Genomic DNA, 27,657 nt, shown 5'->3' with positions numbered 1-27,657 from the left:
ACAATTATGAAGTACTGTAGGTGAAATACTGCTAAAAAATTTGAATAGCTGAAAAGAATGGAACTTGCCTACAGGAAAGTTTATTTCATGTGGTAATATATCTTACTATTATTATTGAATAATAAATATTTGCAAATTACTGAAAAGAATATCAGGTTAGCTAATTAGCAATAAAAGAAAAAAAGTGGAAATACTTTATTTTAAGGTGTCTGTGTAAGACATTACTATTATTAATTAGTAATAACAATATGTAAGTACAAGCAGCTCTAGAAAATAATCACGCCGTAAATACATGTAGTTAATTAGTTTTACTTACTCAGTAACTGCCTATGTAAATACACAATAACATAAACACTGTAAAATAAGGTGTGACCAAAAAAGTTTGTTTTAGGTTTTCATCTATTGATTCTTGAAAGAATCTCGACAAACTTGAGTCTATTTTCAGCTAAAACGTATAAACAAAATAAATGTTTACAATTAAGTGACCAATTAACTGTCACTTTTGTCCTTACACTTGCTCAGCAAAAATGTTGGAAATGTCCACATTTGTGGTTATGTCTCCTTTCAGTTTGAAAAGTACAGTAAAACCCAAAACTTGGCTGGTTAAATGAGGACATAAAGTGTCTTGGTACACAAAGCCAAGAAAGAAACATACAAAAACAGAGAGAATTTTCAATACAAAAATAGTTTTAAGGTTTCTTTAAGATCACGCATGTGGGACTCACCTGCTTTGTCCACAGCCTGGTCTACAAATGAGTCCGCTGCTTTATTACCCAAAAAGCCTGAAAGGAAAGACATATTTGTGGAGTCCCCAGCTGTTTGTGTTTGCAAGTGTTTGTAAATGTATCTATGTTTTGGGCAGAAGTGGGCAGTTTTTATTTTAAGGCTGGTGCTCTGTGAAAGCACGTCAGAGATATGTGTGCCTATTGGCTTCTTGAACTTGGGTGGAGTAGAAAAATGTCCTCATCAGACATACTGTAATCTTGCTTGACTGGTTCACCTTGTTTCATGTCCAAGGATTAGTGAGGGTTTCAATACAACCCATCTGTTGTTAAAATTTGAGGACAGAGTCACTTGATAATGATGAATTCATTTTAGCATGTTATATTTGCATTCTAGCATGTACATTTCTAACCATTTTTTTCTTTAAGGGTTTGGAGCAAGTAAGAATGATTGTTGGGGAATAGTTTTGTTATTCTGACAACAATAATATTGATTCATGGCCAAATTGAAATGAAATCCAATGAAATGCTCAGTCAAGCAGAGCTTGGCCACTTAGATACAGAAATGTTGTTAGTATCCCCGATATCAATACATTGTTTATGTTTTGGCGTACACGGTATCCCTCTGAGCAAGTGGAAAATTATGGGCAGTGACAGATATCTCTGTCTCCTCCCACAACTGGAATGTGGAAAATGCTGAATGACTGTAATTTTAAAAGCCTGGATAACACATGGACAGCATGGAAATTGTATAAAGTTTGACATTTTGCTAGAGGAACAATGCTTTTCAGTGAATTACAATGGCCATATTATATTTTTTAGTTTACACCATGAACTGTTTGTTTGTTGGTTGGATGCATTTTTAATATCGTTTGCAGATATGTTGAGATGGGGAGGTGAAGAGAGGGAGAGGTGTTCTGGTTTGGGAAGGGTGTGCATGACGTACCTTGATGTTTGTTGGTATTCTTAAACAATAATTCTTAGCTTTACAGTATTTGAGGTGGAGCTCGCCCTGCCTCTTTTGTAAAGAACATATTTGTTATTGATTGGGAAAAAAACTAAAAAATTTCATGTACAAACACTTTGCTGTGATATTGGATTTGGTGATTCTCCTTCGACATTATTTTTGCATAGCAATAACCAGGCTGATATTTATTTCTGAGTCGCTGTACTGGATTAGTGGTTAAAAATTAAATGAAAAAAAGAGAAAAGAATAAAATGAGAATAATACTTTTATTTTATTTTTCAAAAAACTGAATATATTACAGATAGAGTATTTAAAAATAAATCAGCTGTCTTTTCAGACTTTAAGAGAAATGAGTCAAGTACATGAATTTTATGAGCTTGTTAAAATTAATGTAATCATGTGGCAGCATGCATGGTTTCCACAGACATCAACGAATCTGAAACCTAGCAACCTGCATATTTTGATTAGCAAACAACTGTACATAAAAGAACATGATCAAAGCCTTAATACAATACTGATCACTAAATTAATACTGATTAATAAAGATAATACTTAAGAATACCTAAACAGACTTAAAGGAATATTCTGGGTTCAATACAAGTTGAGCTAGTCGACAGCATTTGTGACAAAATGGAAATTAGCAAAACAAAATATTTTTAAACATCCTTCCTTTTCTTAAACAAATAAATTAAAAAAAGCAAAAACTGAGGTTACATTGAGACATTTACAATGGAAGTGAATGGGGGCCAATTTTTGGAGGGTTTAAAAGCAGAAATATGAAGCTCATAATTTTATAAAAGCACTTACATTAATTCTATCAAAACGCATGTATTATTTAAGCTATAAAGTTGTTGTTTTATGGTTTGTTGACATTACATCGTCATGGCAACAATGTTGTAAAATTGGCTGTAACTTTACACAGAAAAGGTTAGTAACTGATTTTATCACACTAAAATCATGTTAACGCATATTGTTTATGTCTTGTGGCTAATCTTTTGAAACAGTGGGCATTTTAACATTTATATATTGGCCTCCATTCACTTCCATTGTAAGAGCCTCACTGTAACCCAGATTTTTGTGTTTTTTAAAGAAAGGAGGGGCAAGTCAAAATAATTTTTTGTGGTAATCAATATTATTCCACAAATGCTGTCATTTGAGCTTAACTTATATTGAACTCTGAATATTCCTTAAACTATAGCTTCACGATCTGTCTTCTGGTCCTGGTCTCAAACATTGTCTACGATGTAATAAGCAACAACAGTTGACAATAGATTGACAGTGTGCATAGACTCAAATGTTTTTGTATCTGAAATAATTATAATCCATCTAATCCAAGTAACCTCATTGTACTGGATGGAGGAAAACTGGTAGACACCTGTTTTAAAGGCAGGCAAGAAAGACAGGCTTTGTTTTTATAAGAATTTCCAAAACACAAGCACATGCATGTAATATTGTCACAAATGTGGTAATTAGGTGCATTGCACACTATAGGTAAATATCACATAGCTAAATAATAAACAGATTTTACATGAGTAACTCTGTATATGTTATATGTCTGTGTGAAGGAAGGAGGTAAACTTGAGGTAAGTCGAGGTTGTTTGTGAAGAGAAAGAGAAAAACATGGTTTATTTGTTTTCTGTGAAGTAGGATATTATTTTGTGTCCATCAGGGGTTTAGCAATGATAATATTCAAGCATGGCCAGCAGCTAATTAGCTCTCTCCTCTTCAGCAAAGAAGCAGAGCATCACGGCAGGCGTCATCAACGGGCGTTCATCACAACATCACCCTGAAATCAAGAAGTACGATTACAGTACATAGGTAGGCAAGACATACTATTGTTTACTCTTCAGGGTGTGGTAAAATATTTTTGAATTGAAGTGGCAAAACTGCTGCATTTAAAACACAGAGGTACATTTTATACCAGACCTGTTTTTTGTTTCCTTTTTCTTGTTGGCATTATAACTATTTCTGAGCCTAAGTACACATTGCTATGATGTAGTGTGCTGCGAACATAAAACCTGTCTGGTAAGACTGTATATTCAATTAACTGGTGAAAGTGGCAAGGTCTCACAGTCTTGCCTTCATATGACTGTCCTAGATAAAAACAGTAGCTACACTCTAAGATAATTATAAACAGTAATGTTTTTGTTCAGTCTTTGAAAAAAAAAAAAAAAAAAACAGTTGGCCAAACTTCTGCCAGCATTGTTTGCCATTGTCTAGACATGTTGTCCCTGAAGTCTAAGTCACATTCCAAAGGATTTGTTTAGATCTGATAGGCATCACATAGATTTGATAGGCATGAGGCATCACAACACATACTATTACTCTTAAAGTAATAGTTCACCCAAAAATGAAAATTCTCTTGTTATTCACTTACCCTGATGCCATCCCAGATGTGTCTTTCTTCAGCAGAACACAAATGAAGATTTTTAGAAGAAGATAGAGCTCTGTCAGGTCCTTATAATGCAAGTAAACGGGTGCCAGCACATTGATGTTCCAAAAGTCACATTTAGGCAGCATAAAAGTAATCCACACGACTCCAGTCAATCAGTGAATGTCTTCTGAAGCGAATCGATAGGTTTATGTAAGAAATAGTCGATAATTAAAAGTTTTTAACTTTAAGTTGGCACTTCTGTCCAGAGCTCTGATGCTGTTTGAAATGGCCAAACTCTCGCATGACGTTCATTCTTTTGTTTTAAATAGACCTTATTCATGCTAGCACCACCTTTGATTTTTAATGGGAAGGACAACGAGGCTGTGAGAGCTGTACTGCAGTTTAAAGTGCTTTTGGATCATTCCGCAGACAAAACATTGATAAAATATTTGTCCAAGAACATTCAGTATACTGTAAAAAGAACTCCAGACAACATGAGTTGTGGAAAATCAGATGTGATCTAGGAGCATTGTACAGCTTTATACCGTGCCTGCCATTGAAGAGATTTAAGTCTATCCCTCACAGCCTCGTTGTCATTCCCATTAAAAAATCAAAGATGGCACTAGCGTGAATAAGGTCTATAAGCGCAGCTTCCGAATTCTCGTGTATGTCATGCGACAGCTACATGATGCATCAACAGGGTTGGGGAGTAACGGAATACATGTAGCAGGATTACGTATTTAAAATACAAAATATAAGTGACTGAATTCCACTACAGTTACAATTTAAATCATTGGTAATTCGAATACAGTTACATTCAAAAAGTATTTTCATTACTGAAGAGATTACTTTGCATTTTATTGTCATTTGTTTCATTTAATACAGTTGTGCTCAAAAGTTTGCATACCTTTGGAGAATTGGTAATATATGTACCATTTTTAAAGAAAATATGAGTGAGCAGGCAAAACACATTTCTTTTATTTCTTATGGGATTCATATTCAACTGTAGGTTATAACAGAATGGCACAATCATAAAACAAAACATGGCAACAAAGAAAAAAATGAAATGACCCCTGTTCAAAAGTCTGCATACCCTTAGTTCTTAATACTGTGTATTGCCCCCTTTAGCATCAATGACAGCGTGCAGTCTTTTGTAATAGTTGTCTATGAGGCACCAAATTCTTGCAGGTGGTATAGCTGCCCATTCGTCTTGGCAAAATGCCTCCAGGTCATGCAAAGTCTTTGGTCATCTTGCATGAACTGCATGTTTGAGATCTCCCCAGAGTGGCTCGATGAAATTAAGGTCAGGAGACTGTGATGGCCACTCCAGAACCTTCACCTTTTTCTGCTGTAACCACTGGAGGGTCAACTTGGCCTTGTGCTTAGGGCCATTGTCGTACTGGAAAGTCCAAGTGCAGCTTTCGTGCAGAAGAATGCAAATTGTCTGCCAGTATTTTCTGATAACATGCTGCATTCATCTGTCCATCAATTTTCACAAGATTCCCCGTGCCTTTAGAGCTCACACACCCCCAAAACATCAGTGAGCCACCACCATGCTTCACATTGGGGATGGTATTCTTTTCACTATAGGCCTTGTTGACCCCTCTCCAAACATAGCGCTTATGGTTGTGACCATAAAGCTCTATTTTGGTCTCGTCACTCCAAATTACAGTGTGCCAGAAGCAGTGAGGCGTGTAAAGGTGTTGTCGGGTATATTATAACTGGGATTTTTTTGTGACATTGGCGCAGTAAAGGCTTCTTTCTGGCAACTCGACCTTGCAGCTCATTTGTTCAAGTATCGTTGTATTGTGCTCCTTGAAACAACCACACCGTCTTTTTCCAGAGCAGCCTGTATTTCTCCTGAGGTTACCTGTGGGTTTGTCTTTGTATCCCAAACAATTTTTCTGGCAGTTGTGGCTGAAATCTTTCGTGGCCTACCTGACCTTGGCTTGGCATCAAGAGATCCCTTAATAAGTAATTGAACAGTACTGACTGGCATTTTCAAGGCTTTGGATATCTTTTTATATCCTTTTCCATCTTTATAAAGTTCCATTACCTTGTTACGCAGGTCTTTTGACAGTTATTTTCTGCTCCCCATGGCTCAGTATCTAGCCTGCTCAGTGCATCCATGTGAGAGCTAACAAACTCATTGACTATATATACACAGACACTAACTGCAATTTAAAAAGCCACAGGTGTGGGAAATTAACCTTTATTTGCCATTTAAACCTGTGTGTGTAACCTTGTGTGTCTGTAACAAGGCCAAACATTCAAGGGTATGTAAACTTTTGATCAGGGCCATTTGGGTGATTTCTGTTATCATTATGATTTAAAAAGGAGCCAAACAACTATGTGATAATAAATGGCTTCATATGAGCACTGTCCTTAAATAAAATATAGTTTTTGCATGATCATTAATATTTTCAAAATCACTGCCAAAATTTCACAATTTCTGCCAGGGTATGTAAACTTTTGAGCACAACTGTATTTAATCCTTTCAGATGGAAAACATTTATACATATATAATGATACGATCCAAAGTGCATTTGAACAGCGGTGAAACACTTTCTTATGATGTGTTACATTCATACGAGTAGACAGAGAAGTTTGAAATAAGTTTGGAGCAGAAGAAAAAGAAATAAACCTTGTGTAAATTGTCAGCTTTACGCTAAGCTAAAATGCTATTTCTAGCCATTTTACATGTTACCAGGCATGATCATATTTTTTTATCAAAAAATTCACTTTGGATAATTTTTTCTAGTAATACCTTTGATATTAGGGCAAAAATCATATTCTTGATAATAACTGTTGTATTGTTTTCCTGTAGAAATATCTAAAAATCCTCAAAACAAGATCAATTTGATTTATCTTGTTTTAGAAACAACACTGCATAAGATATTTAGGTTTTTCAGAGAATGTATTTTTAACATGTGTATTTTGTCTTACTGTACTGGCAGAGTTTTTATAGTCAAAACAAGTGAAAAAATCTGCAAGTGCTGAAGAAGTAATCCAAAGTATTTAGAATACGTTACTGACCTTGAGTAATCTAACAGAATACGTTACAAATTACATTTTACAGCATGTATTCTGTAATCTTTAGTGGAATACATTTCAAAAGTAACCCTTCCAAACCTGTGCATCAACTGCTGGCAGAAAGCGCTTTTTAAATGTTAATAACGTTTTAATTATCGATTTATTTTTTATACAAATGTATCGATTTGCTTCAGAAGACATTCATTGATCGACTGGAGTCGCATGGATTACTTTATTGCTGCCTAAATGTGACTTTTGCACCGTCAAAGTGCTGGCACCTGTTTACTTGCATTATAAGGAACTGACAGAGCTCTATCTTCTTCTAAAAATCTTTATTTGTGTTCTGCTGAAGAAAGACAGTCATACATAGAATTTTCATTTTTGGGTGAACAATACCTTTAATGGGAAACAAAATAAAGAGCACAGCCTTTTAAATGTCAATCAGAGACTGTTTAGCAGAGACAGACCATTGCTATTAAAATGAATGGGAGAAATTGGAATGACCAACGTATGTAGAAAAGTCCCGCCTTTCAGGTAAAGAGCCAATCACTTTTTAGATACAGACGTCTGTCGGTCATCTCGTGAACGCGCATGCGCATTAGCGGAACTAGCCGGAAAAATTGAGGTTTTTTTTATACCTTGATCTGAGCTAAAGAAGCACTATTGCCCAGGTATAATTCACTTTGCGCATTCCATTCCATCTCACACACAGTTGTGTGCTTACAGCTGTGAAAGTATACATCACTCGGATGAGCGCGAATGGACGCGTTCGACACATGCGCAGTACAATTGCTTTGTTATACTCTATCAGACGTTAGAGGGCAGCACCAAGTCATGTCATTTACAGGACATCCGCTCTGAAGGATAAAGAAGAAGAAAAACAGAGGATCCACCATTAGATGAAGCAAGAACAACAACAACAAAACGATGGAGGAGGATATGTTCTATGACTACTGCTTGACAGTACCACCCAACTGTGCATATTGCCACCTAATGGACTCTTCTGTCACAACAGTCAACCTTGAGCATGTGCGTTTGTCCGCGCGTACAGAAAAATCTGGCTGCACGTGGACACTTTGCGCGGACGTCCGCGGACACTGCTGATGATGAAAATTACGTCACGCGGACTGTACACAGTCCAACGTGTACAGGTGAAGTATACTTATATTTCAAGACTCACACCTGTAAGTAAATACAGTTGTCAATCCAGGGTGGATTTAGTGATTTGGGGGACCTAGACAAAGTACAGGAATGGGGCCCTCTTCATTGTTATTATTTTCTGTATTATTATTATTATTATTTTATTATTTACTGTGGTATGCCATAAAAGTGATAGTTCATTCAAATAATCATGACAATCTTTAATTTCTTTCAATGCCATACATTTTGCAAGCTTTGACAAATCTAATAAAAAAGTTTTAGACTAGTTCTTTCTCAGAGGTGCTCATTGTAGCAGCCTCTCACAAGAGTTGCCTATAGCAGCCAGCCAATTAGAATGGATTTTCTGCCAACTTTTATGGGAGAGCATAACAAATAATCACATTTTAACTAAACCCTTATCCATAACAAATTTTGATATAATAACATATTTTATAACTATTAATTTTCATGTTAAATTCTAAAACTCCAAAACACCACAGAATATGTAGGCCTAGTTTCTTATTCCTGGTTTGTAATAATAAAAAAACACGAATAATTTGATTTTAAATAAATACATTTATTAACATATACACTGTGGTACTTTATATATAGACCACTAATCTGAATAGGCCATTAGAGGAACTCATCCCACTGTGGTGTTTCTCTTAATCTCAGAAACATGCTGAATCCAGTGTTTCCCAGTCACAAGCTCACCACTACGAAAACTCATCCTCTATAAGTAAAGCATCTAGACATTCACAGACTTTGAGGGCAAAAAGAATAATACCTCACATTTTAAGTGATCACCTCTCAGTTTCTGCCGCTCTTTTTTACGTGCAATACATAAAATTGTGGTTCGTGGATCTAGAGCACGGCCGTGTGACCAGTGCGCAGTGCAGAGGTTACATTACCTTAACCCTGAAAGTGCATCCATATCCATGCGCTAAAGTTGGAGCACCTGAGATTTCCCTGCCTGTTACCTCCACGAACTTGCGTAGTTGTGTACTACCTTGGGATATTCCATTAAGGCCTGATCTGAGCGGGATGCTTGCATTGACGGTGCTGAAATTAACAGCAATATTAATCATATTGGTGTTATAACAGCGATATTTCAAGTTTCAGCATTAATAATAATAAAAATATAATTTGTATTTTTAGGGGGCCCTCAGCTTTTGGGGGCCCTAGGCGGTTGGCCACATTTGCCTAGTGCTAAGTCCACCCCTGTGTCAATCCCAAACACTTACTGTGTGAACGTAGCCAGGGTGTATCACTCCACTTGTGTTCGCGCCGCGGCACTTCACTCTGTGCGTTGCTTGGCTTTAGCTCTGTTTGTAAGTATTTTCGGTAGCAGAACAGGAATATACCAATTACTGACGATATTGTGTCTTACATATTAGTTACTTGATAGGAACTTCTTTTGTATGATTGTACTGTTGTATGTTTAGGCCTATATACAACAGTCCAACAAGCAAAAAAGGTATTATCATATGAGTGCTATTATGTGGTATTGCTTGAGCATCCTATTCTCTACTTTTTGAAGCATGTTCAGCTTTTTTTAAACTTTGTCCCCAACTTCTCTTTGAATGGTCTCCCTCCCTACACCTCATGCCATTTTGTCAGAGCCCCTCTGTCAAGGGGAGCCTACAAGTTTAGTAAAAATGCATAACGCGGCAGTTCCATAGACATTCAATGGGCGGTACACTGCCGTGGAAACGAGACTGAATAAACAGCTCATCACTTAATGAACTGACCGGCTCTCCGATAATCTTCAAAATGTTTTACACTAAACAATCATTTTGAAGTCAACTATGTGTTTAGTGTCCTGTGATACAATTGCTGTTTAATACAAGAAGACAAGGACAATTTTGCGACAGGTAGGTGTCAGTTTGCGGCTCTCCCCATTCATTTGTATGGTATCCGCAAACGGTGATTTATTGTAGTAACACGCTAGTTGACCGTACGCTCTCTCTTCTATGTTAAAAACCATAGATATCTATTGTAAAAATGCAGAGGTTATCAGATCTCTTACCTACTGTCCTGCATCTGCAGGCTGTTCTGCAGCTCCCTCTTGCTTCGAGAACTCCACCTGGAGGCAGAAAGACAGTAACACCACTCAGTTAAGGAAAAGAGTTCACACTGTTTGTCACATCTTCAACCCTACAGGTTTTTACAAAGCATCAGTAGCGGTTCTCGCTTGTATGGTGCCCTGGGCGAAACCTGCTTCAGCATGCCCCCAAAGTTGTTGACTGGGGGGCGTGATTGTAAATTAGATGGCTGGTGGAGTTCAGGGCGCACACTTGTCTGTGTGGGTGCCTCCATGCCGCTGCCCATGTCGCGCATGCCTAAATTCGCCACTGCAAAGCCTAAGAACTATAACACTACAAGGCCGTTTGAGTTATGAAATTGTGAATTCATGTATCAATTCTTCATTTCCATCTATTTTGTTGCTATGCTTTTTGGGATATTTCACTCATGTTCATGAATGGGGTTGTTCAGTCTTGGTGGTCTGATTGCTGTACAATGTTGCCAATGATCAAGAAGCTGCTGATAACGGTTGCATGGCCGAGGCTTGTTTCTCCGTGGGCTTTTTCATTTTAATGAATAGGAATGATTCTATAATCATAATGAATGGAACTGGAAATGTGCTTAAGAATACATAAAAATGCAGAGCAACAATTGGAAAGTTTCAGAAAATAGTTATTTATGAAGAATATCACTCTGTTAGGCAGTGTGTCAAATTTTTTGGGTTCACTGAGGAGACATTTCAAGAATGCAGGCCTTTCTTGCTCCTAAATAGCAAGAGCATATCAGATGAAAATGTTTTAGATATTTTTGTTAAACTGTTTATTTTGTTGATCTGTTCCAATGGAAAGGTTTTAGTTTTTAATGATGATGGGTTTGAGTTTTTATGGATGAGAGCGTTCAACATGCTTTTATTGCATGCATGCATTTATTAAGTTTTGAAAGCAACTGTGTGCTCTCCAGCTCATCCTGTCCATGATTGGGTAAGAAGCAAAAGCACTTTAAAGCATGAACATCTCTATAAAATAAAAAATCCAAATCCATGACAGTAACAGTGCAATAAGCAATTCAAATCTTATGTCTGCATATGTATCGAATGAATATAGGCCTACAAATAATAATGATATTATGCACCTCAAGACATCGATGCAAGTTCAAATTGTGTAGATGTAAAGGTTTAACAAATTATTCGCTTCCAAAAAATACATATGATTATTTTTGTCCTCACCGGTTTGACCAGGCCAGTGGATGCGACCACACTCTCCAGCCCCTCCACTGTCTTCTCTGACACCTGATTGGCTCCAGCCACAGCAGCCTCACCCACAAGATTCGCCTGATCAGTTGTTTTCTGGGCAACTAGAACATATAAAAAAGTGCTCTTATAGTTTGATTTGGGACTCTTCTTAGATTAGGGTATTTTAGGAGAAATAAATTTCAGTAAGTAGATCAGTTTCTACTTGCTTTTTTTTTTTTTTTTTTTTACCTGTGTTCACACTTGTCACAACACCTTCCTTTGTCTTTGTGCCTGTCAAAAATAAAAGGAAAAGTGTATTGCAAAGTTATGGAGGATGAAATTATGTTAAGCTCCCAGTCAGGCCCTCCTGTAAACAAATGCTTTTTTCTGCAAACTTTTTTATTCTAATGGAGCTCATTGAAACAATTTTCCTCAATTTCATCTTATTTTTAGACAGATGTCTGCTACTCAATTGATGCTCTCAAGTCTGGCTCCAGTCCTTCCTGTTCTGTCCTAAGATCCATACACATACTCTGCTGCACAAATACTTTTCTGGCAGTGCAAGGTCCAACCTTCTCTAATACCCAAGAGCCTCTAGCAAATTGTAGCCAGTAAAATGCCTCTGATCTTCATTCAGGCTACAGGCTGCATAGATTGGCACCATTAAGTGCTATTAAGCATGATACAGATTAGGAAACATCTATTCTACTCAGAGATGCTTCTTGAATGTTAACTCTGCTAACAGTGGGAAAAAAAACCCACTTTGGCCTCTGAAAAGCCCTGGCATATTCAGTACTGAATCTCTGTCACACGAGTGGTTCACAGAACAAGCCTGAGCTCTGTTCCTTCCCAGAATCTTTAAACCCACAGCAATGTGTTTGTAAAAGTGCCCCCTCCAACATACACACATTTAGAGAGACACACAGAGACAAACAAATGCACCCCTCAAGAGAGGCATGACATTGTCCTTGTTGTTCTGGACAAAGAGCTGATTTACTATCAAACATACACATTCTTGAGGGCCTGGCCTCTGCTTGCAAAACAAATACAAAAGCCTGGAATCTTACGTTATTGATGTCATAATCAATAAAGATGGAAAATATTACCACCACCCAACCACTGCTGCAATATGATGTTACTTCCAAAACACAGATTGTGTGAAAATGCATAAAACGTCTCTATGGCTGCAGCTCTGCTAAGATTAAAAGGAAGAGACAGTGATGTACTAAATATAGTTGCGCATAGATTATAGAGAAACCTTAGCCTGGTTGATATGAAAGTATTCCACAAAGATGGCACAGCATGTTTTCATCAAGATCTAGATTTCACCATGATACCTTAATTTATATTCTGTATAACTGTGTGGATTACATCATCTCCCATGTGCTCCAATCCTAATTAATTCATTGCAAACTATAATTAATCTGGACCATCCTCACACAGTTTTGTGATGAAATTGGTGTTATATAAAGTAAAGTGGCAGTTCTGTGTGAGCTCAGTGTGATCTATATGTGAAGATAATTTAAAATTAAAGACTTGAGAGGTTTGAGAATCTTCAATATATTATGAAAATGCATATGCAGCCAGACATGTGAATTATTCGTATATAACAGTGTTCTATGAGAAGTACAGTTTAGAGACATTTTAATAGATTACAGTAAAGTAAAGTAAAGTAGTTAGGTTAATTTAGTCATATGTTTGACTTAAAAAAAAAAAAAAAAGAAGAAGAAGAAAAAAAAAAGCAATTGATTTAGATGTTTCCACACAAAGGACATTTTTAGGTTACCTGCCAAAAAAAAAAAAAAAAAAAAACCTTTTAACCTCCAGCTTCAATACAGACTCACCACCCCAAGTCATCTGTTTTTCAAATTAAGCTGAATGTCTATTTGTGAGCATTCACACCTATAGGCTCAAACTCAAGCACAGACATACACATACACATACACACACTGTAGGCTTTGCAGCTGTGACTTTCTCATGATGATGTGCACCACCACAACATGCTTTTGTCCTGTCCAAGAACAAACAGCATCAATAAAACAGCATGTTATAGCACTGACACTCCAACACATACAGTAGACACACATTTCTGGCATCTTCCATGGCTCTTGCAGCATGTTCCGGGGATTTGACAGTTTTGTTTCTTGCTAAAACTGGCACTAAGCAGTCTCTCCGTCCTCTGATGTGGAGGTTTACATCAAGCTCTTAAGCAGTCTGAAAGCAGAGGTTTTTTTTTTCTTTTTTTTTTTTCCCCCATGCCATACTGGCAGGCGCATTTCACTGGTGTGTACACACACTGAGAGCCATTACGAATCATAAAAGATTGTGTATTGACCCGGGCAGACCCTGGTATCTGTGGAGTAGATGTGAAGTGGACTGGAAGGGAATGGCAATACAGTGGTGTGTGCCACAATGATCATAGTCTTAAAAAGCAAAACGAAGGAGAAAATATGTGTTATCAAAAACAGTTTAGCTGCCACCACTTTACAAATAATGCTTAGACCAAAAGCTGATAACTTGCATGAATTTTTAATTTAATGTATGTACTGTATGTATGTAGCCTAACTAGGCCTCTGGTTTAGACTGCTCTTTTAAAATTGAGAAGCATAATAAGTAAATTACACTCAAAGCATATCTATGTAATGTAATCATTAAAAATGGAATTAATATGATTACACATATTTTAAAATGTAATGCAATCTAATTACAAGTACTTTTTAAAATAATCCAATTACATAATCCAAATTGCATGTAATATGATACTGTAGATTACTGTACATACAGTATGTAATCAGATTGTAGCAGAAACACTAACATACATTTTGACGTATATATACAGTGTCCCACAGGCTATAGTTAAAAGATCCTTTGAACAAGTTGGTAACATGATAATCAAATTGAGTTTTATGGATGTAAAATAAACAGGTTGGGCTTTTCTATTTTTGTCTTGTTGAAAGCATCTGGTCAATTCAGATTTATTGCTTCCTGAATGATTATTGCCCTTACAGAAAGTGCATCCTTCCTCCTGTCCTTGACTTCCGTCTTTATCTCTTTATCTTCATCTCTTTCTTCCCCACTCATTCCTGACAGTAAAAACACAGAAAACCACAGTAGGAATGCCAAGATGAAGACTCAAGGAACCATGCAAGGGGCTCTTTTCTATCTATTCTTATCTATGTCTGTGTGTGTGTACTGTATGTTAACTCTGGGTTAGTTTTGTTCATTGCTTGCGACTCAGTTCAGGCAGGTAAGTTTGTGATCTACAAAAATAAGAGGAGACAGGTAAGTGGACAGTGCTAGTATGCCTTTGAATGCTCAGTGTTGTTCACTTACTGTGACAAGATGACTGAACACAGTAGTCACATGTAATAAGGGGCTCATGCCCCACATTTATCCTTATTGCCCTGGTTTTCATTCCCTTTTCAGGACTGTAATCATCAGTGACAAATAATTCTGTTAGCTAAGATCCAAAACTGATGTTTAGTTTTCTTTCCATTACATATCATAAGCAAAAACAACATTTACTGCTTAGTATGATGCATATTGTATTTATGTATCTTTTTAAAAAGTCTTCAAGTCTAAATATTGCTTCTTGATAACTTCCTTTCTCAATACTTTACATTTATATTACGCAAAATTACCTGAAAAATAAAATCATTTTTGAGACTTTGAGAATTTGAATAGAGAATTATTGTATTAATATCATGACTGTTGTTCCGAATCTGTCTCACTTTTCTCCCCTAAGTTGGATCTGTACTTACCCACATACATGACCCCCTCCTTGGTTTTGGCAGCTGCCTCCTCCACCCCGGCCTTGGTTTTCTCAGCAGCGGCCACCACTCCCTCCTTAGCGATGGAGAATCCCTTCTTCAGTACATCCATGCTGGAGCTCTAAGCTTGGCTTTATGTCCTTCAGCTGGAACTGCCTATTGTCTTATAGCTGGTGGATGAAGCTGTGTGTGCGTAGCTCTGCGCCTGCCAGTGTGGTAAGTGCTTCTGCCAGAGTGTGTGTTGGCTGTTGGTGTGTGTGCAGCTCCTTTGAGAGTGGGATGGGCACTCAGTGCTCAGACAGATTGGGACACCTTTAACAAGAGGAGTAGTCAAGCGGATGGGCAAGAAAAAATGAGAATAAAGAGAGAGAGATAGGGGGTATAATAACAAGTGGGTGAAAGGAATGCCGAGAAATGGAATCCACAAAAAGAAAGCATGTTCACTTTGCCCTGTTTTCTGCAGCCACCCATAATAAATGAGATTCACATAGTGCTAGATTAAATCGCACGGCTTCATAAAACTATTAACCAACCTCTTCCCTTAATCCTTCCCAAACATATGCTTGTGAATTTTAAGAATTGGATGGAGTTAGTTCATCCAAAAATGACATCCTCTAATCTGTCACTAAAATTCTGCCTAATGTCTCTATTTGTGTTTCACATAAGAGAGAAAGTCAAATGGGTTTGGAACAAAATGAGGGTAAGTAAAAGATGATGTAATTTTAAGTTTTAGGTGAACTATTTCTTGAAAACAAGATACATTTATTTGAAGTAAAATTATATAAGCTCTAGCAAATTTAGTGAAGTTTATGCTTAAAACAAGAAATAACTATTCGCAACTTCCCTTTAATATCTGCCCTATCAAACTGAAGGTCCCAGAGCCTGTCATATTCATCAAGTAAGAATTTCAATCATCTGATATGAGTGTATTAATACATGTCTTTGCTGTAATCTAATATGGATGCTCTTCAATGTACACCATACCTTTAAATCTGATGAAAAGCCAGGCCATGGACTGTAATATATACAGTAGTGAAATTAAGAAAAAGCCTCATAGCCTTAATTAGATCAAGTTATGGTGCATGGCACACAGTATATGAAAGACAAACTTTCACTTTGAATAAAGTGATTTGATTTGATTTGATTTGATTTGACAAACTCCAATAAATAAACGCTCTCTTTCCATCCCATACAATCCATTGAATAAATTTTTCATCATAGATGTACATCATGTTGACTAATTAAAAACGAACACTGATGTATAGTTCTTATATAAGCATTAGGTTAAATCCCTCTGTGAGCTGCTGAGCCACTGCTCCTCTCTGAATTGTAAGATTCAGGCATATTATATTCTGATGTCCTGCATTATAAGGTTACAAGATCCTGCCACCACTTTGCAACATTTATTGTACACTGTAAAAAGTGAAAGCATAAAGCTGTTAAGGAGCTATTTCTACCTAATCTGCACCTCAAAAATGACACATTATATGTTGGTCTAACCTATATAATGTAGTCAGGTTGGTTCTGTATACCTGGAAAAAGTTGTTTGCATTCCATTCTCAATGCTAGTTGCTCAGCTGAAGCATGTGTTCTGTATGCTGCCATATTTACTCATGGGAATTCATTTCCGGATATAGGAACCTTTTCAGCAGAGCCATAAATGCCATGTGACTAATAGTCACTCTGGAGCCGCAGGAAAATTATCTCCTAACATGCTGACTGCACTTATTGGCTGATGGAACCACAAGAACACACACAACAAGTTCCAAGCCCTTCACTAGCGATTATTATGAGCTGAGACATAAAAAGTGTGTAGACAAGGAAAAATAAGTCCATTTAACACTTTTAAGAGCCCTCCAAAAATGTTCACTGGAAAAATATTTTCTATATTAAAATTAAGGTCCCACTTTATATTAGGTGTCTTTAACTACTATGTACCAACATTAAAATACATGCAGTACAATGTATTTATTGTGTAAATACATATTCTCATAAGATTCACATTTGCTGCTACTGAGGTTGAGGTACGGATAGGGTTAGGGTTTAGGGTAAGGGCTGGGGTAGGGTTAGGGTTAGGGGCAAGGTTAATAGTGTAACTACAGATGTAATTAAATGCAGGAACTTTAAATCTAAGTACACTGCAATATTTTGCAATATTTTATATGTTGCTTGCAGAATTTACAACTACTTTTCAATGGAGAAAGATACTTTTTTTCTGTCTGATTGGACCTTTCTGACCTGAAAAACCTTGATCCCTTGATATTAAATAATATTTTTGTCTTGAATTACACCAGTTTATTTAGATGTTACCTTATGGAGCAAATTTTTAGTTTACTTTACAAAACTTTTTTTCATATGATGGTGGTATTGGGGGTTCAACAGATTCATCTGTTTATTAATGCCTTTATATTGACAGATAAGTTCAAATAGGAGTGCTCAAATGGGCCCTATGAATTAGCATCCAGTGATTTTAAGCACGAGAAAAAAGTTAACACGGATAACATATACTGATTCATGACAGTATTAATGCAATAGTTGTAAGTCATCATTAATGCAGGCATAAAAGCAGAAACTAACCTTCTTGGTTATACCATAAAGACTGCTAACAATACCTCCTGTTATGCTGCTCAGTTGCTGACAGAACTCGCTCAGCAGAAATAACATCTGGTCACCAATAATCACGTTATCCACCTCTATGATGACGTCCTGTCTAAGTTAATTAGATGATCTCCACAGTATGTCTAAATATAGACATACTGCATTTCTTGCATTTCTCACAACAATGAAAAAATGTAATCTAATACTGGCTGCTTGGAACTCAGCGCTATCGGGTTGATATACATGAAGGCAGAGGTGGGTAGAGTAGCCAAAAACTGTACTCAAGTATAAGTACAGTTACTTCAAAAAAATAATTACTCAAGTAGAAGTAAAAGTACTAACATAAATAATTACTTGAGTAAGAGTAAGAAAGTATCCAATTAAAAGAGTACTCAAGTAGTGAGTAACTCGTTACTTTCACAAATGACATAATAGACGTTAACTCCCCTATATTCCATTACATAATATACATTTAACATGTACTACAGAATTATTATTAATGGAAATTCTGTCATCATTCACCGTCATGTTGTTCCAAACCCGTATGACTTTCTTTCTTCCATGCAACACAATAAGAAGATATTAGACAGAATGTTAGCCTTGGTCACCATTTACTTTCAGTGAATGTGTTTTTTTTTTTTCTCTTAATTTTGAAAGTGAATGGTGACTGAGACTGTCAGTCCCTAACATTCTGTCTAACATATTTTGTGTTCCACAGAATACAAAGCGTCACACTGATTTGGAACAACATGAGGGTGGGGAAATGATGACAGAATATTAAATTATGGCTGAGCTATCACTTTAAAGAGATAGTTTACCAAAAAATGAAAATTCTCTCATCATTTACTCACCCTCATGCCATCCCAGATGTGTATGACTTCCTTTCTTCTGCAGAACACAAATTCAGCTTTTTAAAAGAATATTTTAGCTCTGTAGGCCAAAATTTTGATGCTCCAAAAAGCACATAAAGGCAGCATAAATGTAATTCATAAGACTCCAGTGGTTAAATCCATGTATTCAGAAGTAATATGATAGGTGTGGTTGTGAAACAGATCAATATTTGTCATTTTTTGCTAGACAGCAGGGGGCGATATGCAGAGAAGAATGTGAATCACCAAAAACACAAGAAGAAGAATGTGAAAGTGATCTGTTTCTCTGTTTCTCATCCACACCTATCACATCACTTCTGAAGATACTGGTTTAACCACTGGAGTCTTATGGATTACTTTTATGCTGACTTATGTTTGTTTGTTTAGCTTTAAAATGTTGCCACCCATTCACTTGCATTGTATGGACCTACAGAGCTGAGAAATTCTTCTAAAAATCTTCATTTGAGTCCAGCAGATGAAAGTCATACACATCTGGGGTGGCAAAAGGGTGAGTAAATAATGAGAATTGTAATTTTTGGGTGACCTATCCCTTTAAGGGCTCTTGTCAGATCTGGATGAATTTGTCAATAAGAAGAGATGTTTGGATTGTATGTATGGTCCCACAAGGACATTATATATAATGCTGAAATATAAACCAAAGCAAGATCATGCTTTATTAATGCCTTCTTTAGCTATTTCATAGCTTTTAAAGTCCTGTGCGGATTCTTATTTCAGTGTAGTTACAGTTTTCAGTGTCATAAGTATTTAGATTATTAGTTCTGTACAGCAGTACCGCTCTCTAAACGCAGAGTATGCAGCCTACGTAGGGCACCAACTCCGGTCACGGAACACTCGCTGTGTCTGACACTGCCCCCTATCCACTATATAGTGCATTATTTCGAGTGTCCGCCATTTTATAGGAGTGTCTGAATTCTGAGTGAGCCACTCGTTCCTTACTTTCATTATTACCCACAATGCACTCTAATTTCAAGTGTACATTTGATGTACACTCAACAATGGTTAATTGCCCACAATCCACCACGGGGAAGACATACAAGCTGGGAGTTTACTGCTTCCTTCACTTCTGCAATGTTTTATTTCATGCTGAATGTATTAAATTACTTTTTGATGAATCATTACTTGATTAAAATAAAATAACATATAGAGAGACAAAACATACAGATACATTTTAAAATGTACTCTTTATTTGATCAAATGTGTTTACTCTTTATATTAACACACAGTTTATATAAAAAATGACAAACAGAATGAAGATTTATTGTATTAATATATTATTAAATAAGAATAACAAGTAAGGCCCAAGTATTTTAAAAGTTCATATGTGATGTTGTTTCTGTGACAGCCCCAGAGATCCGACCCTTTGTGTATACGTCAGCGTCCGAATTCACTCACTCATTTCGTTCACTCGCTGCTGAGATATAGTGCACTCACTGCCATTCACTATATAGGAAAGTGAATGAGTGAACGATTTCGGACACAGCCACTCTCTTCGCCATACGATCGCCTCGCGCCCGCACATCTCACACTAACACGCCCCACGCACCTCGCTGTGCACGCGCAGAAATGCTGTCTGTTCGCGCTCCAGTTGTCGATCACGCGAATGGCAGTGATTTACACTTAACTTGGATGTTTACATGGATTTATACAGTTAATCCGCCTGAAGTAGCTGCGATAGTTTCCAGTACCCCCGCGAGGGCGTGGAGTAAATGCATAAATACTGCTTATTACATGTGGGACGCGGGACAAAGTGCACTGATATATTGCTGCACTGATTTAAAAATGAACACTTAAAAACTGATGTCATAAGAGCCCACTTACATTATCACCCTGAAAATGTAACATTACACAGAAAAGCCCATGTTAGCATTAGAGCCAAAACCTCAGCATGCTGCCTTAAATTGGAGTTGTGATTTTAATCTTGAAATATCCGCTTGTCTTGGTGTTAAATGAAGGCATTGCATGATGAAACTATTATTTTTTTCACTGTGTGGAGTGAAGAAAGTGTTTCACTTTGAAGAGTTTGATGCTGCAGCACTGATTGAGTGACAGTCTGTGACAGCAGCTCAGCGCCTGCAGCTGTGTGAACTTCCGCTCTGGTAAAAAACCCATTCAATAATCTCTCAATAAATTGCACATTAATTAAAATTAAACCCAGTAATGTAACAATAGTAACGCCACCCATTGTAAAGAAGTAAAAGTAAAAAAAGTAAATTTTTTCCCAAAAAGTTACTCAAGTAAATGTAATGGAGTAAATGTAGCGCGTTTTCTGCTGATGTTTTTTTAGTTATCTGGCATCATCATCCCATGTCTGTCTTGTGTTTCGTTGTCTGTCTTTGTGTGAGCGCATGGTTTCAGTAGCATTCCCTGCCGTGCGCTCTTCGGTCTGTCTTGTTTCAAGTCTGGAGTATAGTGTCTGTGTCCTGACTTCCTGTCTGGTTCGATTTTGGTCTGTGTCGGGATCCGGACACTCATGCTCCATGTCTGTCTGTTATTGACGTGGGTGTATCGCGCTTGTGTCATCTTGGCAGCATGCACTCGCATCAATATTTTATGTCTGTCTCTGGTGAACACGGGTGTGCCTCATGTCGCACTTGCGTTGTGCGCCCGGGTTACGAGCTGTCTTCAAGTTGTGCTGAGGTTCGGTCACTGCAGTCTGAGAAATCGGTTTGTGTGTGGCCGAACTCTCGCACAGGTGTCCAGTCTTGTTTTTGTCGCCTGTTGCATGCATCGTGTGACATTTGCCTCGCAATGTACGCTCAGGTTTCGTTTAGTGTGAAAATGCATGGCATGGCTTTGTTTGGCATTGCTCTGTTTGTTGTCATGCCTTATTGTCTTGGCGATGTGCGCTCATGCCATTCGGGTGTTTTCTCTTGTGAGAGCACGTGGCTTTGTTGTGTTTCTGTATCACCACATTTCTCTCTGTCTTAGGTCATACCCCACCTCCTTGTTTGCTTATTATTAGTTCATTTGCTTCACCTGTTCCCTGTTAACCCATTTGATTTCTCTACCTATTTTAGTTTCCTTGTGTTTGCTGTCCAGTGGCAGTTCATCTTGTTTCCAGTCTTGTGTGCGTTCCAGTCGGTTGGTCCTATTTTTGTAAATTCGTCCCTGTTCATCCCTACCTGGTCCAGTCGGTCCTGTTCCCCACTGCGTTCTGCCCCAGCCCTGGATTACCTTTTTCCCCTACGGGGTTGTTTATGTTTGTTTTCCCCCTTGTGGGAGTTTTGGTTGGATGAGTTTTTCCCTTTTATTTCTTCAACTCTGTGCCTGGGTCCTGTCTCTGCATTCTCTGACTTCGCTCTCTCGTGCTCTCTCTCTCTCTCTCTCTCTCTCTCTCTCTCGCTCTCTTGCAACAGGAGTCATTGTGGCTTATAAAACTGATCAGCTGATTTTGGTTATTGTAACAGTGTGATGAAGCAACCAGCCCTAATGTCATCAGGTTCAGGGCAACCATGTGCTTTAGATCTGCTTTGAGATTGGGAATCAGGGAAAATTGCCATCCTTTCATATGACATTCCACTTCCCTGTGGTCACTAAAGAGACAGTGTTTGGCTTGTACCAAAAGTAAAATTTTGGATCTTGCGGGCCTTTGATAACACATTAAAATAGTGACAATTTTCTCTAAAAATTCTCGATGGTGACATTCACATGTTGTCACACATAGAGCTTTCATATTAGCCTATAAAAGCTAATACTTTAGACATAAGAATTGCATTAGTTAAGCTGAGTTGCTTTCAAAAACATTTTCATCAAGTATATTTAAAAACGTTACAAATTAAACAATATGAACAGGTATTTACAAGTGTCAATAATTTTTGCAAAATTACTCATGCAGCAGTACTGAGGTGGAATGTCTCCTGTGTTGCACTAAAAGTGAGTAAAATTTTCTCTCAAACAAATGAGGTTTTAAGGCTTCCTACCCTAAATCTTACATCTAAACCTAACAGTTAGTGTCATAAACGGAAAATGTGAGATAGAAAATGCAATTGCCGCAGCAGCCACATAATTTTGTGGTGCTTATATGACACTTTCGGCTAATATGTCACATGCTCTTCAGTACTCTTACCCCTTTGCATCGCAAGTTCAATGAGCTACCGCATAATTTCATCAAGCTCAAAGAAGTTTGTAAATATAGTTGCCGTTGTAATGCAAATAATAAAATGAAGCGATAGTAACAGAATTCTATGAGACCAGGTTGCACAAAAAGTACCATGGTATTACCATGCTTTTGTGAAACTGATATCATGATGTACTTTGGAGCACATTAGAGTACCATGTAAATATAATGGTATGTGAGTGTAGTAACACCAAGTACCTTGGTAAAAACTGGCAGCCAAAAGTTTGGAATAATGTACAGATATTGCTCTTATGGAAAGAAATTGGTACTTTTATTCAAGTGGCATTCAACTGATCACAATGTATAGTCAGGACATTAATAATGTGAAAAATTACTATTACAATTTGAAAAAAATTTAAACTACTTCAGAGAGTTCTCATCAAAAAATCCTCCACGTGCAGCAATGACAGCTTTGCAGATCCTTGGCATTCTAGCTGTCAGTTTGTCGAGATACTCAGGTGACATTTCACCCCACACTTCCTGTAGCACTTGCCATAGATGTGGCTGTCTTGTCGGGCACTTCTTACACACCTTACAGTCTAGCTGATCCCACAAAAGCTCAATGGGGTTAAGATCCATAACACTCTTTTCCAATTATCTGTTGTCCAATGTCTGTATTTCTTTGCTCACTCTAACCTTTTCTTTTTGTTTTTCTGTTTCAAAAGTGGCTTTTTCTTTGCAGTTCTTCCAATAAGACCTGCACCCCTGAGTCTTTACTGTTGTACATGAAACTGGTGTTGAGCAGGTAGAATTCAATGAAGCTGTCAGCTGAGGACATGTGAGGCGTCTATTTCTCAAACTAGAGACTAATGTACTTACTCTTGTTTAGTTGTACATCTGGCCTTCCACATCTCTTTCTGTCCTTGTTAGAGCCAGTTGTGCTTTGTCTTTGAAGACTGTAGTGTACACCTTTTTATGAAATCTTCAGTTTTTTTTTTTTTTGGCAATTTCAAGCACTGTATAGCCTTCATTCCTCAAAACATTGATTGACTGACGAGTTTCTAGAGAAAGCTGTTTGTTTTTTGCTACTTTTAACATAATATTGACCTTAAGACATGTCAGTCTATTGCATACTGTGGCAACTCAAAAACAAACACAAAGACAATGTTAAGCTTCATTTAACGAACCAAATAGCTTTCAGCTGTGTTTGATATAATGGCAAGTGATTTTCTAGTACCAAATTAGCAATTTAGCATGATTACTCAAGGATAAGGTGTTGGAGTCATGGCTGCTGGAAATGGGGCCTGTCTAGATTTGATCAAAATGACTTTTTTCAAATAGTGATGGTGCTGTTTTTTACATCAGTAATGTCCTGACTATACTTTGTGATCAGTTGAATGCCACTTTGGTGAATTGAAGTACCAATTTCCTTACGAAACAGCAAAATCTGTACATTATTCCAAACTTTAGGCTGCCAGTGTATATCAATGTACATTAGTATTACCATCTGAAGCCATTACTGTACCATGGTACTGCCAAAGCACTGTTTTGGAACTTTTAACTTTTATTATGGTGTGTGTATAGTACATATTCATTGTTATGGCTGAATTGCTGCATTTTCAAGCAAGATCTTTTTTCAAACCTCTCTTTAAAAACTTGGCAGCTAAAAACTTGGCAGCTCATACACACTTCCTAAACAGAGCCTGTTAGTGACTTTGGGAAGCCATTGCTTGCATTGTCTGCATTGAAAATGTTTTTTTTTTTTTTTTTGCATAGAATGTGGGTCTAAGGAATTTGTTCAAAGGTGAGAACTTAACTGTGAGAAAACACTTTTTTTATGCATTTCAGTTCTCTATGCACTTCAGAAGTATGCAGCTCTTGCTTTAAAAACTTTGAATGAAAGGTAGTTCACCACCTGAAATTCTCATTTTTTTTTTTTTTTTACATCAAAATGCATTAGCTAACTTAAAAGCTTTCTGATTGTTCACTGAAATGTAGGGAACCAATTTGCACAATGGTGCTAAATGACACAGAAGGTGGAGACAGTCACAAGCCATGCTCAGTTACCTGTCAATGTTATTGGCAACTGTTCCAACAACAGCTTCAATGTCTCCTTAGTGTGTGCCATCAGTGTTTCTCCTGATCGCATTGGAGCTAATGGACTGGTACTGGTTAATTACTTGCCTTCCAATTCACAATATGTATGTGAAAAGTAATCACATTACTAATTACTTTACATCTACATGTTACTTTCTAGAACAATTTTCACAGAAATTTTTTGTTTTCTGCCTAACATATAAAAAATAATGTTTATATTTCCTCATTCATTTTCACTCATCCTTCAGCTGTCACAGAAATGTAAACAGATGTACATATGAATTCATATTTTAAATGTATTCTAAATATTTTTTTTTAGAAATATATGTAACCCAAATCAAAAATAATTACCTTAAAGTCAGTAACTGTAATCTGATTACAAAATTTTAAAATATGTTAACTGATTATTTCATAATCAAATTACACCCAACACTGGTTGTAATGGACTATTTTTGGCTTTAAGCTAATCTACAAGTTTGATAAAAAAATGATTTCCACTCAAACCAATATTTTATGTTTATTCATTTATCTATTTGGTAAGTAGCCATATCAGCAGGATTAATAGTTTTTCAATCTGCAGTCAGGCCTGTGCAATAAAGCCTTCTCTTTAATTGCGAGGCGTGCGAGGACGGTGTTATTATTCCCTAAATCAAAAGCACTGGCAATTTAGTGCACTTCCTCTGAGAGAATAACAGTAGTACAATACAACATGTGAAATGCTGCTAGGATGCAGTGAATTTGGCCTTTGAATCTGAAGCAATTAGAAAAGAAACAAGAAGGTCAAAAAGCAAAGGATGATTTTGGTGTTTATTTGGCATATTCTGAAAAGCAAATCAATAACTTCCTATTTGCATAAACTTTGAAATTCCAAAAGTAAAGATTTTCATAGAGGTAGGCCACAACTGATCACTCCTACTCTCTCCAGCAGGGAGAAGAGCCAGAGGTGTGTTTGAGTTCTGCTGGATCAGAGGTTCAGTGTCTCATAACTGGTGTGAGCTGGAACAAAAGAAGCTTGTTACAAAGACTCGCTGAGTTTGGAAGCATTCCCATGACATTTAACTTGTCGTCAGCTTAGTGAGGGAAGAAAACATTAAATCCTAAGAGATTTCAAGGATGCCGTTGTTCAGTTCCACACCTTGTCTCCAAGTGTGCTATCACCTTTAAAAATTTCCATGCACAATAGCTATTGCTGCTGTACATGTCTTTGGCTGTATCTAAAACATGAAAATGATGCATGAAGGTAAGAAGCCATCAAGGCATGTTTGAATCCAGTGTTTTCGTAACATCCTGTCTATTAAGATGCCTCCATCTGGCCAATATTTGAAGGCAAAGGTGTGTCCTTCACTACCTGTGATATCCTACAATCCTGTGCAAGCAGTTTGACGGTTGGCTGAATGAATGAAAATGGCTTCTGATGGAGCAGTTGAAAGCAGTAAATTAGTTAATAAATATATATTTTTCGTTTTTCTGCTTATGATTATATTTATATTAAGAAATAGGCATTGCAGTCATTAAATGTTCACTTGGTTATCACTACAGTTCACTTGAATTTGTTTTAGATCATCAAACGTGATGGGAGGAACTTAAGAAGGCAATCTGAAACCGGTTACTTTAAGGTGCCTTCATATTAAATCACTTACTGACTGAGTGGGTAGCAAGTAGGACTGGGTAAAAATATTGATTTTCAGATGCGTCACAATCTTCTTTTGAAAAATCTTGATATCAATTCTTAAATACCAAGAACAATCTTTCACTCTTTGCGGCAACCCTCTACAATGCAAGTAAATGCAAAAAAAATGTTGCTTCATGAGACTAAAAATGTGATAAGCTACTGGCTGGTAAATTTTTGGCTCTCACTCACAAGTGATTGAGTAGTATAGTGGTGAAGAAGTTGGGAGTAAAAGTTTGGATTGACTCGTTTTGTGTAAAGTGTCCAAATAAAAGATCCAATCAATCCATTTGGCATTAATGTCTCTTTTAATACCCTTTCTGTTCTTTTCAGTCAGTTGTTGATAACATTTGTGGCCTATGTGGTGAAGAAGCCATTCGTTAATATGCGCTCAACTGAAACTGTCAGTTCCTAACTGAACTGTTGCTATTCTTATAGAGACATTACCATTTTAGCGCTTATTCTACAAAATAGCACAAATCATGCATGTAAACCATAAATATGTAACAAAATATATGTATGCAATATAATTATGCCATTTCAAGAAATCATATAAATTCATGGAATAAATGGATTTGTACATTTAAAAAAAAAAAAGCAAAAATGTGACCAAAATAATGAAAAACTAATAATAAAACAAAATTTCTATAAATTTAAAATGACTGTTTTTGTAATGTACTTAGTTAGGATGTCCCCTGTATTATTCACATCATTAACTACAAGATAATATTTTTCATATGTAAGCAAAATGGACATTATAACTGAAATATACCTGTGTGAATCGAAACCTTATCGAATCTGGAAATCTGGATCAATACCCAGCCCTAGTAGCAAGGCAGCTGCCTCGGTTGTGGACGCAGTCGATAGGCACCTTAACCTCTTTACAAGGCCGCAAGTTAGAGGATTTGAGTTTTGGGTAGCCTATATACGTGAAAAATATGTGATTGTTTTCAATCCATTATAATATGACTGAAAAACTTATGGTAATCTTAAATCTACAAATATTTGTTTACCCAGAGCATATGCATTCCTATTAGGAAGTTAAGCAATATTTCAGTGGTATCTATGGATGTGTACATGCTCT

The 27,657-nt window shown here is 36.9% G+C and overlaps 1 protein-coding gene across 1 annotated transcript; it reads right to left on the bottom strand.

The window, feature by feature from the left end:
• Window positions 1-1,947: 1,947 nt before the first annotated feature.
• LOC127413770 (synuclein-like) lies at window positions 1,948-15,523 on the bottom strand. Its single transcript, XM_051651203.1, has 5 exons — window positions 15,254-15,523; window positions 11,742-11,783; window positions 11,487-11,614; window positions 10,266-10,322; window positions 1,948-3,475 (listed from the first exon to the last, which is right to left on the bottom strand). Exons 1-4 carry the CDS (start codon window positions 15,372-15,374, stop codon window positions 10,266-10,268), a joined length of 348 nt encoding a protein of 115 aa, XP_051507163.1. The 5' UTR covers window positions 15,375-15,523; the 3' UTR covers window positions 1,948-3,475.
• Between the last annotated feature and the right edge of the window lie 12,134 nt (window positions 15,524-27,657).

This window comes from Myxocyprinus asiaticus, chromosome 23 (genome assembly GCF_019703515.2).
Source record: "Myxocyprinus asiaticus isolate MX2 ecotype Aquarium Trade chromosome 23, UBuf_Myxa_2, whole genome shotgun sequence".
In the NCBI taxonomy this organism is placed as follows: Eukaryota; Metazoa; Chordata; class Actinopteri; order Cypriniformes; family Catostomidae; genus Myxocyprinus; species Myxocyprinus asiaticus.
This window is presented reverse-complemented; position numbering and strand designations above follow the sequence as displayed.

What these genes read in the sequence shown, in the direction of transcription:
- LOC127413770 (XM_051651203.1), bottom strand. Translation starts at nt 15,374, where the DNA reads ATGGATGTACTGAAGAAGGGATTCTCCATCGCTAAGGAGGGAGTGGTG. An exon ending in TGTGACAAGTGTGAACACAG is followed by an intron (nt 11,615 to 11,741) that starts GTAAAAAAAAAA and finishes TATATGTTCTAG; the next exon opens with TTGCCCAGAAAACAACTGAT. An exon ending in CCACTGGCCTGGTCAAACCG is followed by an intron (nt 10,323 to 11,486) that starts GTGAGGACAAAA and finishes TTCTGCCTCCAG; the next exon opens with GTGGAGTTCTCGAAGCAAGA.